General features: G+C 37.0%; 1 protein-coding gene across 2 annotated transcripts in view; it reads left to right on the top strand.

The window, feature by feature from the left end:
* The window catches only part of COL25A1 (collagen type XXV alpha 1 chain), a 455,910-nt gene that overhangs the window by 363,777 nt on the left and 72,183 nt on the right, over positions 1-19,950 (top strand). For both annotated transcript variants that reach the window (XM_039238752.1, XM_039238753.1), the window contains exons 13-15: positions 13,315-13,368; positions 15,439-15,465; positions 17,856-17,900. In XM_039238752.1, coding sequence (XP_039094683.1) covers positions 13,315-13,368; positions 15,439-15,465; positions 17,856-17,900 — 126 coding nt within the window. The remainder of the gene's footprint in view (positions 1-13,314; positions 13,369-15,438; positions 15,466-17,855; positions 17,901-19,950) is intronic.

Raw genomic sequence — 19,950 nt, forward strand, 5'->3', positions numbered from 1 at the left:
GAGGGGCTGCATTAATTTATTTGTAAGTCTCTAAGAGATAAAGTCACCCGTGTCTCACTTCTAATTCAATCAGCTTTTAGCATTCTCTGTTCCCAATTCTGAAAGCTCTTTCCATAATTTAGATTTGTTGCCAGCAGTCAAAGCAGTTGGGGTACATTTAATACTAAGTCTTACCTAAAAATATGAGATGTCCTCTTCTTCTCCAGCTAATTGTATTGGATACAAAATTTTGTAATTCTCAAGAAAAGATCTTGTTGGTTCAAAGGTATAATTAACATTTTATTTGTGATCCAATATTCATTATCCCTCTCTCTCTGTCTCTGTCTCTCTCTGTCTTACATACACACCCACATGCATACATGATACATGTGTATCTGAATATTTGCCAATTAAACACTACTCTTCAGATATACTGGAGAAGTGGGAAATTTTAAAAATAATTTTGTGATAGAACTGTCTTTTAAACTGAAGACTCCTTTGACAAAATGAATTGCTGTCTACAATTTTTATATGTGTGTGTGTGAGTGTGCATGTGTGTGTGTGTGCCAGAATTTTTTAATCTCAGCTTTTATCAGGTGTTATTAGAACCCTATATTTTTTACTCTTTCCATATTTTCACATTAATTGGCACTCATAAAAACAAACCATCATAATGTCAATTTACTTGAAAAAACAATCAATGCCAAGCACTGTGCAAATGCCATCAAAGAGGAGATCTGGGGACAGAGACAGAGTACTTTAAAAGTCTAATTGGTGCAGTAAACAGCCTTGTCTGATTATTACTATGAAAATAATGATAAAGATTTTCAGGATTAAAACCAATGGTTTTGTCTAAGCAAGTTAGAATTTTTTTCAGGCCCCAGAATCCTAGGGATTGTTTCCAAAACAAAAGACAAATATCAGAAGATCTTGTTCATGTATTTTTCAGATATTTTCTAGAATTCATCATTTTTAAACTTCAAAACATAATATAAATAAAAAATGATGTTAGCCTGTCATCTATGAATTTATCTCAGATAGCTATGTGGTTCTTAAGGTTCTTAAGGAACATTAAATTTTAATTAGTTTATAGTTATGGTATTTAGAGTTCCTTTTCATCTCTTATCCATGGGTCTCTCAGTTCTTCACTGACATTAATCCTCACAGCAAACTTCTAATGGCATTTTTATTGTAAGTATATTTAGAGAGCAGATAAATGGGAGCTTTTAGACTTCCAAAGGTCAAGCCGTTTATTCAAGTCTATTCAGTGGACTATTCAATGAACTCAGTATTTTTTATTCTTGATTCACTTATTATAACAACTAACAACTCTTTTCTTTGGCTACCTTGGCTCTAACATTAAACAGTCTGAATTAAATTCCTGAAGGATATGAACATATTATAATTCTGTTTGTTGTCTGGTTGGTTAGCTTACAATTTTTCTATAGCAGAATTTATTCAGTGGTCCATTATCTAATATAGTTTTGACTTTCCGATTTTAGACTTTAAGAAAAGATATTCAGAGTAAATGAAATAATTGATTTCTGATTCCAGATTAATTAACAATTCAGGGAAAGTATCTTACAGCAATTCAACAATGTTGCAAGTTAAAGTTGAGATAAATTATTTTTATTAATTTTTCTATTTCCTACAGTTAGCAATTATGTACCTTAGAATTCTAAGAACACATGACTTTTTTCTCTAGTAATTATACTAATAAGATGCATCCTTTCTTCTTAAATAAATATCACTGTTTTCCTATTCCAGAACATCCCACGTAGTCAAATCACTTCATACCTGAATGTGATTCATACATTCTCAAGCATTTTTATATATAAGCTTACTCTTAAAGAGACTTTTCATTCAATTTTACTTGTTAAGTGGAACAAACAATATTTCTATTCTTCATGTAATTAACTTTAAGTTCCTTTAAAGAGGAATGATAAGTTAGTTATAAGAGGTAGTTTAATGTTGGCTTGAAATAAATGAAGTACAGTACAGATTTTTTTTAAAACCACTTTCCCCCTGACTTCATTTCAACATGTTACTATAGAATTTGATAATAGTTATCATTCTACTAAATTCTATCATTCTATTAAAATATTGGACGAGGGGAGGAAAAATGTGAGGGATGGGATTCCTAGGAAAAGGGGTGTGAGAGAAGGCAAGCTGCTCACAGGCTATTGGAAAAAAAACAATAAAGCAAATGTGTTTGAGTTATGATGTCAAGTCCACTTATTTCCCATTTTAATTGAAAAGAGTATATTTTATAGAAAGGATCACAAAAATACTGATTTACTAGATCAGATTCACTTGCATATGTAATCTGGGAAAGCTTTTTTAAAGAAACTTCCCATAAATGTATCCACTGATTCACTTGTTGATTTCTTCCATCATTGGTTCAGCCCTTGCTCCTAAGGCATCCAAGCACTGACATTAAAGCTGTCTCTGCCCTCATGAAATTTCCAGCCTAACTGGGGATGGCGACATTAAATGAACAGTTACACTAAAAACCTGTTACATTACAGTATGACTGTGGCATATAAGGACAGGGCAGCCGGGCCAACTAATGCTTCTCTGAATATGTAAGTGACTCTAAGTGAGACCTAACAGGTGAGCGGCTTTTGGCAAGAGGAGAGAAACTACCGCTATGGTGCAGTACTTACAAATTAAATTACAGACAAGCTTGGTCTTAGAATTTACCACTGTGGGGCTTTTGTGTTCATCATGGTCTACCTTCTCTCCAAGCTTATGACCTCTAAACTATTAAATCAATGTAAGCCACAAAGCCTGTTCTTGTATCAGAAGCTCTGACCTCTAAAGAATACTCTGAATTTTGGAACTTGTATTAAAAATAGGGCTGCAATGAAATAACTTATTTTGATGATCCAAATAGGTTAGCATCTACCCAGTTCCATCCATTTCATTCAAGGCCACATTGCCAAGTAACCATTTTCCAACTGTGAAACAGCATCAGTGGGGTTAATTTATGAGAAATCGAATTTCTTTCAGGAGTCCCTTCTCTGCCTTCTCTACCCAATGCAGAGAACCAAGAGTGTAGTATATAATAAATACTAACATGTATTCAGCATTTACTGACAGACACTGTCCCTTGTGTTGTGTGCAGAATAGCTCACTTATTCCTCACAGCAATCCTATGAGGGGGGAACTAGCATTATCTCCACTTTATAAATGAGGAAATGGGAGCACAGAAAGGATAAATATTTTGTCCAGAGTTTCCGAGGTGTTTGTGATGGAGTTCAGCTTTAAAGCCAGACAGTCTGTTCTCACTGCACAAGACTCTGGTTCTACCATTAAGAATAAGGATCTTAAATTCAGAATATCTCAGCTCTGCCATTCATTATTTGTATGCCCTTGGGCAAGTTACCTACCTTCTCTGAGCCTTAGTATCTTTGTTTACCAAATGAATATTATAATATTAACCTCAAAGTTTAATCAGAAAAAGTAAAGTAATAAATGTAACTTTATTAAAATATGTGAACTATTTTTAAATAAAATATTTAAAAAAATTTTTTAATGTTCATTTTATTTTTGAGAGACAGAGACAGAGCATGAATGAAGGAGGGATGGGGCAGGGGTGGGGTACAGGGATGAGATACAGAACCTGAAACAGGCTCCAGGCTCTGAGCTGTCAGCACAGAGCCTGATGCAGGGCTCAAACTCATAAACTGTGAGATTGTGACCTGAGCCTAAGTCAGTGCTCAACCACCTAAGCCACCCAGGCACTACTTAAATAAAATATTAAATAAGAACAGACCATGTTCCTCTCTGTTTTAGAGACATTAATAACTCCATGACTCAGAAGCCTCCTGGGCATATAAGCAAATGTTAGTAAGAACTATTATTTCTTTCTATGACTCTTCACTGATCTTTAGAATTTTTCCAGTTGGACATAACCACTTAACCTTTCTATTAATAATTAGACACATTCAGAGGTGCCTGGGTGGCTCAGTCGGTTAAGCACCTGACTTCAGCTCAGGTCATGATCTCCCAGTTCACAAGTTCTAGCCCCACGTTGGGCTCTGCTGAGAGTTCAGAGCCTGGAGTCTTCTTTGGATTCTGTGTCTCCCTTTCTCTCTACCCCTCCCCTGCTAGTTTTCTCTCTCTCTCTCTCTTTCAAAAACAAATAAAACATTAAAAAAATAATAATTAGATGCATTCTCTTCCCAAGAGAAAAAAAGAATTTATCATTCGAACTATACATAGATTTATCATTAAGAGCTACACTTTTGGAAAGGAGAAACTAGCTGGGTTTTAAAACTTAAAAAAATGGATATATTATCAAGGGCACATTATGTTGCAAGTCCTAGAATACTTAACAGAACCACTTTTGAAGAATAAAGGTGTCTCTTGGTCAGGCACATATTTTAATAAAGTTACATTTATTACTTTACTTTTTCTGATTAAACTTTGAGGTAAATATTATAATATTCATTTGCTAAATGAAGATACTAAGACTCAGAGAAGGTAGGAAACTTGAACATTTGAACAAAGAAATTCATATGCAAAGTGATAGCTAAGAATTGAGTGCTCGCAGAAAACAGCTAAGTTGTGCTATTTTGGGTGAAACTTACATAAATGAAAATTATGTGCCTTGAGCACACCCCTAAGATTTGAAGGTGAGGTCTGGGTAGAAGTACACATGGATGACCCACCCCACAGGACTAACATCCTCCCTTCTTTTCCCAACCCCAGTCCTATTATTCACCAACAAGGGCTTGGGGTTGTGTGTGAACATCACAGCCTGTACGCTTTGCCCACAGCTCCCTATCGATAGCTGCTCCAAGGCCACACACAGCTTTAGCCATGCACACCTAAACCAGCTGTGTTGTCACTCATGGGAATATAGACCTGGAGAAGAGGCCAATACCGGCATTAAAAGCAGAATCAGGACAGCTGAGGCAGGAATTCCTGGGTCGCAGGTGCCTGGGACATGATCTGGAAAGGGAGAGGCTGGGCTTTGAGGAGCCATGCCTCCCTGGTCCCGTGGACTCCTCCCACTGTGGGGAGGGTCACACCACAGGAGGGCCGGAACAGGCAAGATGAGAATCACTGTTTGCCTGGGCCTAAAGGAAACTCTACCCAGCATTTCATTTTTAAATAACTTAAAAAAGGTAGCAAAATGAGCAAAAACCAGCCAGAGAGCACCACGATGCCACAGAGGGCTGTCTTTTCCATATACATATAAAAATTATTCACCATGCGTACTCTTATGGGGAAAAAAGATGAAGAACAAAGACTTCTCTTTGGGGAAGAAAGAATCAAAATGGATAAAAAGGGTGGTGTGAAGTGGAAGAGTTTCTTAGCATTGGGATAAGTCAGATACAACACAGTTGTTCTCTCCCTTGTGTTACATGAATCTCTTTTAAAAGAGACAATCAGGGATTCTTACAACTTCCCATGGGACTGGGACGGTTAGAAAAGAAATCGCAGTGGTAATAGCTAATCAGTACCCAGCATTTTTGTAGGCAGGGAAGGAGGGAGAGGCCATGACCTCCGTGTGCCCACTTACACAGGAACTCCAAAGTCTTATGGGATGTTTGGGGGAAAACACTCGTTCACTCTCTGCATGTTGGTAGGAAAGAATGAAGCCCCAGGCGTGACTGGCAGCCACCTAGCAACCAAGGGGAGAGCAGGCCCTGGGGTGAAGGCCGCAACCAGGAGGAACGGGTGAAGACATGAAAGAATCTGGATTCTCGGTGATAAGGTTTAGTTGCCAGAGCAAAGCAAAGCTGAAGCCCCATTAGTGCTGGACTTTCAAGTTCTCTCCATCCCCAGAACCCTGTGATCTTGACCTGAAGTGAAATCAAGAGTTGAATGCTTAATGGACTGAGCCATCCAGGTGCTCCATAGACATCTGTACTCTTTTTAAAAACCATAATGTATATTTGGTTACTAGGTTCAGTTTAGTTATTATTTTAATCATTTCAAGACCCATTTCAGGAAGTTATGTGAAATAGAATGTTTTTAGTAAGCTGCTAGCTGATAGATCTGTCAACTTTCTACTCATTGGTATTCATATTACCAATATGGACAAGAGAGATTGTAATTTTTAGAAGGGATTTTGCTGATTAGATAAAGAAAACAAAGCCCTCTATAGGACGCATAACCAAACCCACTCAGGTTTTCTGGTTTTTCTTTGACCAGGTAACAAAGCTTCCTCTACCTCCAGGCAAGGAGGGAAAGAATTAGAGATACGGCATGGAAGCAGAAGCCTTTTAGAAACTTCTAAATCATTTTACATTAGAGAGAGTGAAGCTGAATGCACAGGGTGGTCTAAGAGGGAGGAAAGGAAGGAGGAAGTCGAGATGGAAAGGGGAGAAAAAGAAGCCAGCAAGATGAGGGAAATGAGGGAAACCACTTGCTCTGTGATGTGACGCCTTCCCAGGAACACCAAATATTCAATCTTGAACTCACAAAAGGCTTGGGGAGAGTAGGGTTCTGGAGGGAACTGGTGAAGAAAACTGACTGATCTGTCTGAACTGGTCTGGGGCAAAACGAAGATGAACCCCAGCAGAAGGGTCACAGGGAGCATATCATGACTTCCTTCACCTGTGAAATCAGGCCTTGAGCCAAGTTTAATCAGGTGTCTGAGGAATAAGAAATCACCAGGTGACATCTTTAGTCCAACAACAATAACAACAAATAATGATAATAATAATAATATGTGAGTATCATGAGTTCAATTAAATTTTTCTAAGTAAATGAGGTACTTCATTTACATGAGGTAAATGTCTGCACATGCAAGCTCTGTAAGGATCTTGTGGAAAGTTTGGACAAGATGATAATTCATGTAACCAGCAGCACTGCACCAGCTACTGCTCAGCCTTCCGCTGAGGCACAGGGGGTGCAGGAAGGAGCAGATAGAAGAATATATGGAAATACGTAGAAGGGCCAGTCTCTGTACACACATGCAGGACTGTGGCAGCCTTCAGTGCTCTAGGCAACCACCTTTCCCCTGATAGAGTACTGGAGGGGCTCAGGAGCATGAGCCCCTTGGAAGCCATGAAAGTTCTGCTCATTCAAGTCATCCTACACCTCACAGAACTCCTCCCCCAGTGCACCCCACCCTTCATTACCCCAAGCAATTCCTCTCTTCTTCAATTCTGATTTTTCAGACTGACCTATGAGACTGGAGAGGTCACTGTTGGGTTGACATCTCTCCATCTTTTTCCTGGGCTCCATGGCTGCCATGCTATCGCTGAGACAAAGAGCTGTCTCTTGCCACCATGCTTATAGGTTTTTCCAGTTTCCCAGAAGTCTTGCTGTCTCAGTCTCTCACCAGGCCTATAAGGGCTTCACATCTTAAAGTGGGCTTAATGTATTTGCTTCTCCTGTATTCATTCCTTTCTCCAACATATATGTACTGAACAATTATTATGTTTAAGGTACAGTTTTGAGGCAATGTGGAATGAGGAGTGAACAAAACAGACCAAGTTCATATTCTAGGGTGGTGAGGGGGTGGAGGTGGAAATAGGGTCACCAGTTAATATACAGGATGCCCAATAAATTTGACTTTTAGATAAACAACACCTAATGTCCAATATGACTATGTCCCATTCATTATTTTTAATATATGTAAGTTAAAAATTGTGTTGTTTCTTTGAAATTAAAATTTAAGTGGATGTCCTGTATTTTTATTTCTTAAATGTGGCATTCCTAGTAGGGGAGATAGATTTGAAACCAAAAAAGTATACCTTGTGTGATAATTAGTGCAACAAAGAAAATAAAGTAAGACGGTGGATATAGGATGTGGTGGTGCCATGGTGTTGAGGTATCCAGGAAACCCCTGTAATAAGGAGACATTTGAGCTGAGGCTGAAGGAAGTGACAGGTGTGCAAAATGACAAATAATTTTTCTAGAACATTGAAAACATTTAAAGGTTGGGGCTAGAATTTTTATGTTATATTATTGTGTTGTAAAATGCTACATTTCTATAAATTTCACAATATGTAAGTCATTTTTGTACTTCCTACCTTTACCCCAGTTTGTGTTCATACTCATTTGCCATTAGGAAACTAGAGTAGAAAACTAACCTAGAGTAAACTAGAGAGAATTAATAGTAGTGGAGAGCAGAAACCTCATTTTCTTGACTTTTCCCCCAAACGGTTGTATCTAAGTTTATTTATTTATTTTGAGAGAGAGATTGAGCACAAACAGGGGAGGGGAACAGAGACTGAGAGAAAGAATCCCAAGTGGCTCCGAACCATCAGAACCATCACCAAACTTGAGATCATGACCTGAGCTGAGATCAAGAGCTGGACACTTAATGGACAGCACCACCCAGGTACCCCTTCCCTAAACAGTTGTATCTAAAAGCCCCTGTTGAGAGCCTCACTACTTTCAAAGAATCCTGCTCTACCAAGTGCTATTTACCCAACTGCTGCCAAAGACATTGAGGCCCTAAAGCCTTATAAAGGGACAGCCACTCCCCACCATGACTGCCTGCAGAAGGGGACTAAATGTCTATTCTGCTCACTCCTGAAGCTTGGAGATCTCTCTATGCATTGTCATAGTCCAGAAAAAAGGTTTAGTATACTTTGGTGTTTCAGATGGGTTATCAGTGACCATTAGTCTTTATTTTACTGCCTGTGTACACCAACACACCCAACCTCAGAAATAGGAGAATGGCCTTAAGACTGATGCTATGTTCACAGCATGGGGATAGTCAGTGATATTATATGACTGTGACTGTTGTATGGTGACAGATGGTAGCTACACTTGTGGTGAGATAGCATGACCTATAGATAAGTTGAATGACTATGTTGTACATCTGAAATTAGTGTGACGTTGTGTGTTGACTGCACTCAAATAAAAAAGTTAAAAAATAAATAAAATAAATAAACCTAAGGAAGAGCTAAAAATCTCAGAAAAAAAGACAACAACATGCCATGTTCTACTCAGAATCATTCTTGCCACCCATTAGTGGTCCGCATTCCTTGTAGTTATTTTCCTCTTCTGTTTGGATGAGTTCTTTTTGAAAATGCAGTACTTAAACAAAATCAGTTCTGACAAGTGAATGTAAAATTACATTATGCTGAAAATTTTAAACTACAACTCACTGTAAATTCCCATTGTCAGAATAAAAAGCAATCGCCATCAGGAAAGCAATATTATCACTAAATAGCCTACTTCCCTTTAGCGCTCAATCTCATAAGACAATTGCATTCCTTTCTATCTTTCAGTATTCCTTCAATTTGCCCTCAATTAGCAGGACCTGAAATAATTGTAGGAGTCTTGAGTGATGTCTTACATTAGGGTTCTAAAGAGCATTGGTTTGAGAGAGAGAGTGAGAGAGAGGAAGGAAGGAGGGACGGAAGGAAAGAAGGAGGGAGGGAAGGAGGGAAGGAGGGAAGGAAGGAGGGAGGGAAGAAAGGAAAAAAGAAAGAAAAAGTAGGAAGCCACCTTTCATAAAAGTTTTGTAAAACTTTCGTAAAAGTTGGACTCAACTTACTTTTAGTTCAAATATTCATGTTGTCATTTGGGAGTAATAAATTGGGAATAGCTTTAGAATTTAAAATATAATAGAGAAAACCTTAGCATTCTATCTGAGGTTAAGATGTTAGCTTCTGTTTTTTGTATTCTCTTTGGAATACTTGTGAAATGTATTCAGAAATGGATACAGGGGTGCCAAGGTGGCTCAGTCGGTTGAGTGTCTGACTTCAGCTCTGGTCATGATCTCACGGTTTGTGGGCTTGAGCCTCACATCCAGCTCTATGCTGACAGCTCAGAACCTGGAGTCTGCTTTGGATTTGCAGACTCACCTCTCTCTCTGCCCCTCCCGAACTTGTGCATACACACGCACTTTCTGTCTCTCTCAAAAATAAATGAATAAACTTTTCAAAAAAATAGATGCATATATTCTCCAACAAAAGGAGACTAACACTCTACACACAAGCAAAACCTATTTCTAACATTTTGGTCTCTGCTTTATAAACTTTTTGCATATTTACATTTTTACTACATTATGTAGTATTATAATATAGTAACATTTTTTGAAGAGGACTCATGATAATATTTTGTCCTCACACACCAGAAAATCTTAATATACTACATGATATATGGATCATTCTTCTGTAACACTTTACTTTGATCTATGTCTCTTTATTTCATGAAGTGCAAGAAAACTTTGCTTTAAAAAAAAGTTCTATGACCTTAATTAGATGTCCTCAAGTTATTTTTTGTAGGTATCTTTTTTTCCCACTCAAAAGTCAGCTCTTTGGGCACAAGTGCCTGTCATGTCGGTTTCATCTTTATATCCCATGAAACACTTAGCCCAGAGTAGAACAGGGAGAAAGCTTTCAGTAAATGTTAATTGAGTGAATTAATGGCTTCCAGAATCCCATAGCTCAGCCTTGGTGGTCAGAATTATACAGCACTTCTTCCTTAACGTTCCTTTCACACAACCTGGGAACTCAGTTTGGATAGCAGCAGAATGTTCCATAGCCTTTTAATCTAAGTTTGAATGTATTTTTCTTGATATAACCTATTAGAAAGGTAAAATGCTATGAGTCACTTTTCCTTCTTCCCTTAATTCATTCAGGAAGCAGCTTTATTCACTGTCAGCCTTAAAATTTTGTGAGATATCTATAAATTATAAACACATGACAAAATATTTAACTTACAAGTGATAAATGTAAAACTGAGCAACGGTAAACTCTCATTTGTGCTTATGGAAATCGCCCTGAAAAGAATTAAAATTGTGGTATCCAGTGCTGATGAAAATGTGAAAAAGTAACACAAGTGGGGGCTGATAGAAGCAGCTAAAACTCAGAATCCTTTAGAAAAGCAATTTAGAAATATTTACAGAGGTGTTTGTTTTAGTTTATCTCTAATAGAAAAATTTAAAACAACCTAAGTCTTCAACTATTTGGGACAGATCAAACATATGATCACACCTGACTTTGATCGATGATAAACTATTCATAAGACAAGCATGAACAGTATGTGAAAACAAGTATGTAGTATCAAATTAAAAAAATCAGAACATGAAACTATGTAATAAGCTTACAATTGCTTGAAAATACGTAAGCATAAGTAAAAAAGACTAACAAGGAAACAGGACAAAATGAAAACAATTATTACAGGGTGATAGAATTATAGGTGCATTTTTTGTTTCCTATTATGTTAAAAGATTATTTTAACAATATATAAAATTTTTAAAAAGGGATAAAGTTTTAGTCCTTCAGTGTTCATATATTAAGGAGGATGTTAAGCAGATACCTAAGCAACGTCTCTCTTCCTTGCTTCAAAATCTCAGCATGTGTTTTGTTCACTTCCAGAGGCTTAACTATTATTTTTTGTGATTATTCTGGCTACCATGGTTATTCTTTGAAAGGCTAAACAAAGTTCATATTGTTTCCTAGCAGCATCTCTTATTTGCATTAAACCATGAGTTATGATATTAGTGCATCCTGTTGTCGATTCTTTGAAGAAAGCAGACTTGATAACTCATCTTCTGTTGCATAGTAAATGATAATCCTCTTTCAGGGTGTATTCTATTTCCAAGTTCTTAGTCTTTGTGATGTAAAAATGACCAGTCAAAATTTTCCTATAATGGCCATTGCTCTTCTGTCAACATTTTTGCCATTTATCCAAGGAGAGTGCAAGAGTTATAATTATAGTGTAACTTTATTTATGAAGCAGAAGTTCTTCCAGGAAGTTAAGACTTCAGCAATTTTAATAATCCAGTGTAATACGTTTTACTTTTCTAGAAGGATAATGTAGGCTTCATATTATTAGTTTAGCTGGTACACAAATCATCTTTATAAAAGTTAAATTTAAGTCAGGTTTCTATACATTCTGTAAGGTCACTTATAAAAATGAGGAGTATAAACCGATAATAATGAGGATAGAAATACTCCTTTGTATTCGCTCCCAATTTCTAGATGCTTTCATTCATTCAGGAATGCATCGTATTAAGACCACAACCTCTTAAACTAAATCATGAGAGTTCAAATCTTGCCTGGAGCTGTATAAATCTAGAAGTTACTTAACCTCTCTGTGCCCTAATTTCTTTATCTGCTAAATAGAGATAAAGGTAGTACTTACCTCATAGAAATTTGTGAAAATAAGTGAGTTGATGAATGTAAAGTTCCTGGCACTTAAAAATGGTACTATTATTACTAATGTACATGTTTGTGAAGCTGAGAGCACAAATACAAAAATAGCACAATCTCTGCCCTCCAGGTGACTAAGAAAACTCACTTAAAAATCAACTAAGTCTGCAGTGAACCTAAAACTACTCTAAAAATAGTGTTTTATTTTTAAATCAGTTAAGGAACAACTTTACTCCCTTTGGTGGAAGGAAGAAAGCCATCCCGTCATTGAACCCCACAGTAAAGAGCTTTGGGAATGTTTTTAAATGAAAATGAAATTCTAGTTGATCTAACTTTGAGCCACACAGAAGCATTGAGAGCCTGTGTCCTACCTTTGTTTCTGAGCACTTTATGGACTTGTCCTCTTTAGCAAACAATTGCTGATTCAGAGCCTGTGAAACCTCCTCTTTTTCTTTTTTTAATTAAAAAAAAACTTTCTAAGTTTATTTATTTATTTTGAGAGAGAAAGAGAGTACACTAGTGGGAGAGGGAAAGAATCCAATGCAGGGCTTGAACTCACAAACTGCAAGATCATGACCTGAGCTAAAGTCAGATGCTCAGCCAACTGAGCCACCAAGGTGCCCTTACAACCTTTTCTTTCTGAAAGGGGAAACCTTTCTGACCTAGTAACCATCTTTTTCCCAAATGCTTATCACTCAATATGACCTTGAGAGCCACAGTTCTAAATGTTTTATTCTATTTTTTACAGTGAAATTGAGAAGAGAAACCAAAGCCATTTTTACTTTTCACTCTTGTGTCAAATGTGTCTGATTTTGTAGGTGTTCAAAGATGTGTGTGTGCACTAAGCTTTAGACTGTCTCATAATGATTTCATCCTTATGTTCTGAGCTGATGAACCACTTAAAAGTTCTCCATCAGGAGTGATTATGTTTTTAGATATCTTTAACTCATTCCACAGATGCTTATTTATTGCCTACAAGGTACCCAACATCATGCTAGATATTCATTTCCTTTGGTGAGTTGCTTCAACTTTCTTAATGGAGACAAGACTGAATGAAGGAAATTAACCCGTTTTATCCTTTGTCCTGAGCACATAGAATTTTGGACCAAATGAGCCAACTTGTATTTACACTAGTAGTCACTTTTTTCTCTCTCTCTACTTCTAGAGCACTACTGGATAGCTCTATCCTCTACTGATCTATATAATGTATGGATTTTGTCTATTTTATTTAATAGTATCTATTTTTTATTATGAGGGTGAGCCCGGGTTGCCTGGAACAGTGGGACAAAATGGAATGCCAGGGCCAAAGGTTAGTACAAATAAAACCAGACAGAATCAGTTGAGACATGAGTTTTCATTCAATTGTAAGCTGGAACTTTTTTTTTTAGTATCCCACTGGTTTTACTTGGATGGAATATTTGTCGATAATAAAATATGCCGCAGTATAGAACTCTGTGACTAAAGAATGCTTGTGACTCTCATTAGCATTAAAAATGCAGTAAAACAAATAGGATAAGATGGTCAGAATCTTTATTCTGGATATTTCAATAACATGAGAAAAAGTCCATGTTTCAAATATGCAGTTGTCACTTTGCTATTTAGTGAGCATATTAAGATGTAGTCCATGTCCATACTGCCTAAAGTATGCATAATATTTACAAGACTTACTAAAGATGATTTCACAGTGACACTGTGGCCTTTCTTCAATATTTGGTCACCTCAAACGCTTACACAGCATAACCAGTTAATCAAACAAAGAGTAGTATAAAGATGTGGCATGTTTGGGGACTTTTCAGTATTTTTATTTTTATTTTTTTTAAGTAATCTCTACACCCAACATGGGGCTCAAACTCAACAATCCTGAGATCAAGAGTCACACGCTCCATTGACTGAGTCAGCCTGGCGCCCCACAGTGTGGCGTGTTTAAAATTTAAAAATGGATGTAGTCTGAATTACTAAATGGAGAAAAAATGTAATGAGGATTTTTGGGGGTTGCAAATTTTCTTTGTTTTTTGAAGAACAAATGAATCTGTTAAATATAAAACAATTGGTGACAGTTTAGTTTAAACCAAACAGGCAGACAAATCCCAAATCCTTTGATGAGTGAACATCCCTTGAAGTACATAACTAATGTGTAATCCCGTCAGCTGTGCTGGTGTGTATGCGTACCCACAGATGCCTGTCAGCTGATTTTACAGATCACATTGCTATTGACAGGCGCCTAGGACAGACCTAAAATTTCTAGACCTGTCCTTTGTCCTGTAGCAAATATTCCTTCGGTGACTACAGCCATTCTCCTGTCTTCTCCCCTTTCTTGCTCCCTGCTAAAAAAGCCAAATGAGAAGAGTTAATGCTTAGTGCATGTTCTCAGTGCTATTCTTCTGTTGCCTAGCAACCATCAGGCTGGATGTTGAGCAGGGAAAGGTGGCTAGTAATTTGGAAAGCCAAAGCGTTAGGCTGAGTCCCAGAATATGAGAAGAGTCTTTCCTCCAAACTGATTTTGAGTGGCCTTAAATTAAAAAAAAAAAAAAAAAAAAACCCACAATAATCACACTATTTTTTAATGCAGTCTTATCTCATGGCAACATTTACTAATGCTTTTTTCCTAAGAGGCATATTATCATAATGTGTATGATTTATTTTGGGATTTTCCCACTCCCTCACCTATGCCTTCCTGGATAAAGTAAAAGTAAGGATTCTTTTCAAAGCACAATTTGGCATTTTAGTCCTCATACAGTCCAGGAAATCATTTTGAATAAAGACATTCTCCTAAACGTACTTCAACTCTGTCCCATTCTAGTGTCTTTCCTGAAGGCACCAATTCCTCCTAAAATATTCCTGATTTAGAATCTGCTAGTTACCAGCAGGCTAAAGAGAATTCATGACACTGTGAAGAGGTCCAAATTTAAGACCGTGTTTATGATCATGTTTGCAGAAGATAGATTGGGGAAATACACAGACTCTAGACCCCTGAAATAAGCCAGATACTGGGGACTCTTTTGAATAGAAGACCATGAAAGGATGCGCTAGCTCACCTTATTGATTCTGAGTTTGTGTAGATTAAAACTTGAAAACTAAGAAGCCACTCAAGACATTGAATTGATACCACACTGGTCTTAATACCCCCAATGCTGGCTTCTGGACACTAATCTTAAATAAAAAGCAAAGAATTAAGATTACATTTGATATTGATATCCATGTACAATTCTTGAAGAAACTCCTCTTACTATTTGTTTTCAATATAACAATTCTATATTGCCAGAATAGAAAATGTCACATATAATTTACTCAGTATGTTCAATATCTCATTTTGTTTTGTGTTGTTTACTTGGGTGTTTTAGAATTTAATGTGTCACTCAATCTTTGCTCTTTTGCTTAGGGAGAACCTGGAGATCGAGGAGAAAAGGTAAGAATGATTCTGCCTATAATTTTTTTTCCTCCCTAAGGAGATACTAAACCAAGCTTATTTAAGTATGGATGGCCAGATAGCAATAGGTCTATATAGATATAGATAGATATAACAACCCCTGTTCTTGTCAAACTGTTAATTAGTGGAAGGAGAGAATAGTGTAGTTCTTATGTTGGGACAGAATTTTGGGTAAAATGGTTTAAAGAAATGGAAAGAAAAGGAGCAAACTTAAACATTGTATGTCAAGCTTTTAAATGGTTTTCAAAAATCCCTAGGCCTGCAAAATTTCTGTTTTGCCTACTTGCTAATGCCACTCCAATACTTTTCTAAGCATCCACATCTCTCCCTACTGCTTGTTAGGTCACTAAGTTAAGGGGATACAGATGTTTACCTGCAACAAATATACTGGAGATTGCCCCACAAAGAATTCCTATAAAAAAAATAGTAAAAAGAAACAAAAGGAGGAGAATGCCATATGTTAAATTTCTCCAGTTGTCCTTCCTGACTACTTTTGGGGGCATCCCGATTATTTTTAGACTCTCAGTGCATATTGTGGTGCTAATTCTCCTGGTTCTCGTGCTATTTACTTTAATAGTGTTTGGGAAATGTGCTGTCTGCGTAGGAAGCTACCAAGATACATCATGCTCTTCATAAGTGATCTGATCTTTCCGACAAATTAATACTGTCACCTCTAATCCCCAAAGTAGTACATCCAAAGAGCCAGCAAACTTCTTGAATATAACTGTATTTTTTGTAAAATAAAACTCTAAAACAAAAATTAAAAAGACATTTATTTAAGTGGAAGGGGAGCAAACCACTTAAACCCTTCATTTCGTGACCACTAGGAACCATTCTTCCTAATAAGAAAGTTTGTTGTGTCTGTTTTGCTTTTTAATAAAGGGGTTTCCATGCAATCTTTTCAAAAGTATGCTAATAGGCCTTCTATCAAAGGTCCCTCATAATAGATTATCAGTACATGTATTTGGCATCCAACCAGTTTATTGTAATTAACTTGAAATTAATTAATCATCAGATGACTCTTTTGTGTAGAAATTAAGGAGGGAAAAGGAGGAGAGCCAGCACTGTTCCAGGGATTCATCAGATAGAGCAGCTCAGGTTCTGGGGCCTGTGTGGGGGTGTCTGGCACCATAGACAAATGCCTGAGCAGTTAGCTTCATACTTATTTGAAACAAGAGAAGAAAATGGAGAGAAACGAGAAGAAAATGGAGAGAAAAAAGTAAAAGTCTCTCTCCTCCACACCTCTTTCCTCTCCCATGGAAACCGTCATCAATACTTTACCTCTTATTTAAAGGGAATCTTTAAATGATGGAAAAGTGACCTAATAAGAAGCTAAACAAAAGGACATTCCAGCTTATGGAATCTAGGAACAATAATGCATTGTTATTGCTAACGGCTATCATTAACAGTTCATGGTGTGTCACATACTGTCCTAGTTGCTTTACACACAGCATATTGTTTATTTCTCCTAATCCCATAAAGCATTCTTGCCCTTACATTACACATGTGAAACGTGATGTAGGGAGAATTTTATTTGCCCAGTAGGTGCTGGAGCTGGGCTCAGTCTCTCTGGCGCCAGCGTCCATGATGTTTCCACTATAACATGCTGTAAGACTTAAATTAAAGAATTCAGCATTGAAGGAATCAAAGCATGGATAATGAGTGAATGACTTTTTTTTCCTAATGCATTGCTTTGTGGCAGAAAGGAGATGTCAATGAGGAAATAAGCACAGGAAATCTCGAAAATAACTGTCCAATTCATTTTACTGTAATTATAAAAGAGAGAGTGTTCAAATAAAATGTAAAACATTCATTTCGCAAATGCAGAACACATAGGCGCAGATAAAGTAATCTTGTGTCCACAGGCTTTGAAGGCTGTGTCATGCATTTTGGAACTTTGGAGATTTGACTTCTGAACTCGAAGGCAGAGTAGGATTTACACAGAGAGAAGGGAACAGGGAGGGCAGGGGCCCAGGTGGCAAGAACGGCAGGAGGAAGAACACAGAGGTGATAAGGCATGTGGCATATTGAAGGAATGGTCAGGAAAAAGGTCGCTCTGAGCAGAGGAGAAAAGAGATAGAGTTAAGGATGTGTTAAGTACGTGCTTCAAGCTATTAGAAGTCAGAGAAAGTACTGCTTTCTGTTGATATCATAGAGGAGCTGAAAGCTGTTCAGCTGTGTTCATTGCAATAAATTTTATGTGGACCAGTTGATATCAGGCAGCTGCTCAAGTAAAAATGTGTCAGCTCTGTTGAAGATTCACAAGAGATTTCAATATATAGTGCATATGAAAGCAAGCTTAAAATAATGAACTGTCCTGTGTGTGATGTCACCAATATATTTTACATGTATCGCTTTCCCCCCCTTAGGGAGATGTTGGAGAGAGTGGCCCCAAAGGTGACACAGGCGAAAAGGTACAGTGTGTGAAATATGAAAGGTATGTGTATGAACAAGAAATACTATTCCATGTATATGAAAACAGAAGATTTTGAGAGAGGTAAGAGAGTGGTAGTAGCTTAGTATGGTAAGATGAGAAATAATTCTGAGTTTGGAAAGCATTTAAATATCCAATTTAGAAAGGTGATCTTTCCACAAGCTCTTAAATACAAATTTAAATATTAAAAAAAGTTTAACGTTTATTTATGTTTGAGAGAGAGAGACGCAGACTTCAAGTGAGGGAGGGGCAAAGAGAGAGAGGGAGAGATGGACTCAGAAGCAGTTTCCAGGCTCTGAGCTGTCAGCACAGAGCCCGTCAAGTGGGGATCCAACCCATGAACTGTGAGATCATGACCTGAGCCAAAGTTGGATGTTTAACCGACTGAGCCACCCAGACACCCCATAAATATTTTTAAAATAAAATGGTATGTCACAAATTCTAGAGAATGTGTAGCTAGGTTTCCAGTAATATGGCTTCCAAGGAAGAAAATCATTTATTTATGTTAATGAGGCACTCTCTTGATACTCAGAGATATAAAAATAAAGTTTCTAACGTGATTCCATTTGTTCCAATTTGGTTAGAGACAAGATGTCACAGGATTGAGATGAGATTTAAAAGTTTGAAAGTAAATGTTACTTGATTATGCAGCCTTGAAAATTTGCCTCAACTTGAAATCTACTAAATTCAGATATTTTGCCAGGCTTTGCATTCTTTTTTTTCATCTTTTAAACCATTATTAGCATTTATATTACAATGGTCGTCTGGTTCATCTTTCAACCTCTTCTCATACCCCTCTCCCCATCTATCATGATAGCCATTGCTTGCGTTCATACTTTATAGACATCTCTGACATAAGAGGGGCATTTTACTTCACTTGTGCTGTATGTTAAGAATTAAGAAAAGATCTTTTAATAAACTGAAAATAATCGGATTTTAATTAAAATCAAGCTAAACAATTGAATGATAAAAAAGATTTATTCATTGAGGTTCACAGTTGAGAATAAAAATATTTCACTTTGAAAATTATTACAGTACAGATGGATAATGGTTAGTCATAAAAGCATACTCATAAAATAAAGGGAAATTTATCTTTCTCATTCTTATAAATATTAATATAAATATGGCCTGGATGATGGTAGGAATGAATTAATGTCACCAAGTAGCAATTATATTTGTATTCGAGGAGCAGTCCAGAAATTCGAGTGGACCCTTGGCTTCTTGTAGACCAAGGTTTCCCAGCTTCAGCCTCATTGACATATTGGGCTAGATAATTCTTTCTCGGAGGCGTTAGATATTTAACAGCATTCCTGGCCTGTGCCCACTAGATACCAGTAGTTGTGACAACCAAATCTGTCTCTAGACATTGCCAAATGTCCCCTGGGGGACAAAATCATTTCTAGTTGAGAAGCACTGCTATAGACCCATTGTATATATCTGTCAAATTTAATTATCATGCTGCAATCAAATATGGCATGAATATGTTTAATACTTAATAAGACCAATGATATACCTTGATGACTCTCAAAGTCAGAATTTCAACCCCCAGAAATATAAACCTGGATGTTCTATTTAACTTTTTTGTTTATACTTAAAACCAGAGGTCAGCAAGCCTTTCCTGTAAAGGGCCTGAAAATAAATATTTTAGGCTTTCTGGGCCTTGTGGTCTCTGTCACAACTACTCAACTCTGTTCTTACAGTGTGACAGCAAGCATAAACAGTATGTACACCAATGAGTGTGGCTGTGTTCCCATAAAACTTTATTTCTGGACATTGAAATTTTAATTTCATGTAATTTTCATGTGTCATGAAATATTGTTCTTCTCATTTTTTCTTAACCATGTAAAAATGTAGAAAACATTCTTAGCACATGGGCCACACAAAAACAGGAGCTGGCCCACAGGCCTTAGTTACCAGCCTCTGCTTAAAGAAAGGAAATCTTCTAAACAGAAAGCAGGTTTTTTTCAAGTGAAAAAAGTTTATGCCAAGTCTGAACAATACCTATGTGGATTCATGTAGAGAATGTTATG

The sequence above is a fragment of the Hyaena hyaena genome, unplaced genomic scaffold (assembly GCF_003009895.1).
Source record: "Hyaena hyaena isolate Hyena2069 unplaced genomic scaffold, ASM300989v1 scaffold_146, whole genome shotgun sequence".
Taxonomy (NCBI): Eukaryota; Metazoa; Chordata; class Mammalia; order Carnivora; family Hyaenidae; genus Hyaena; species Hyaena hyaena.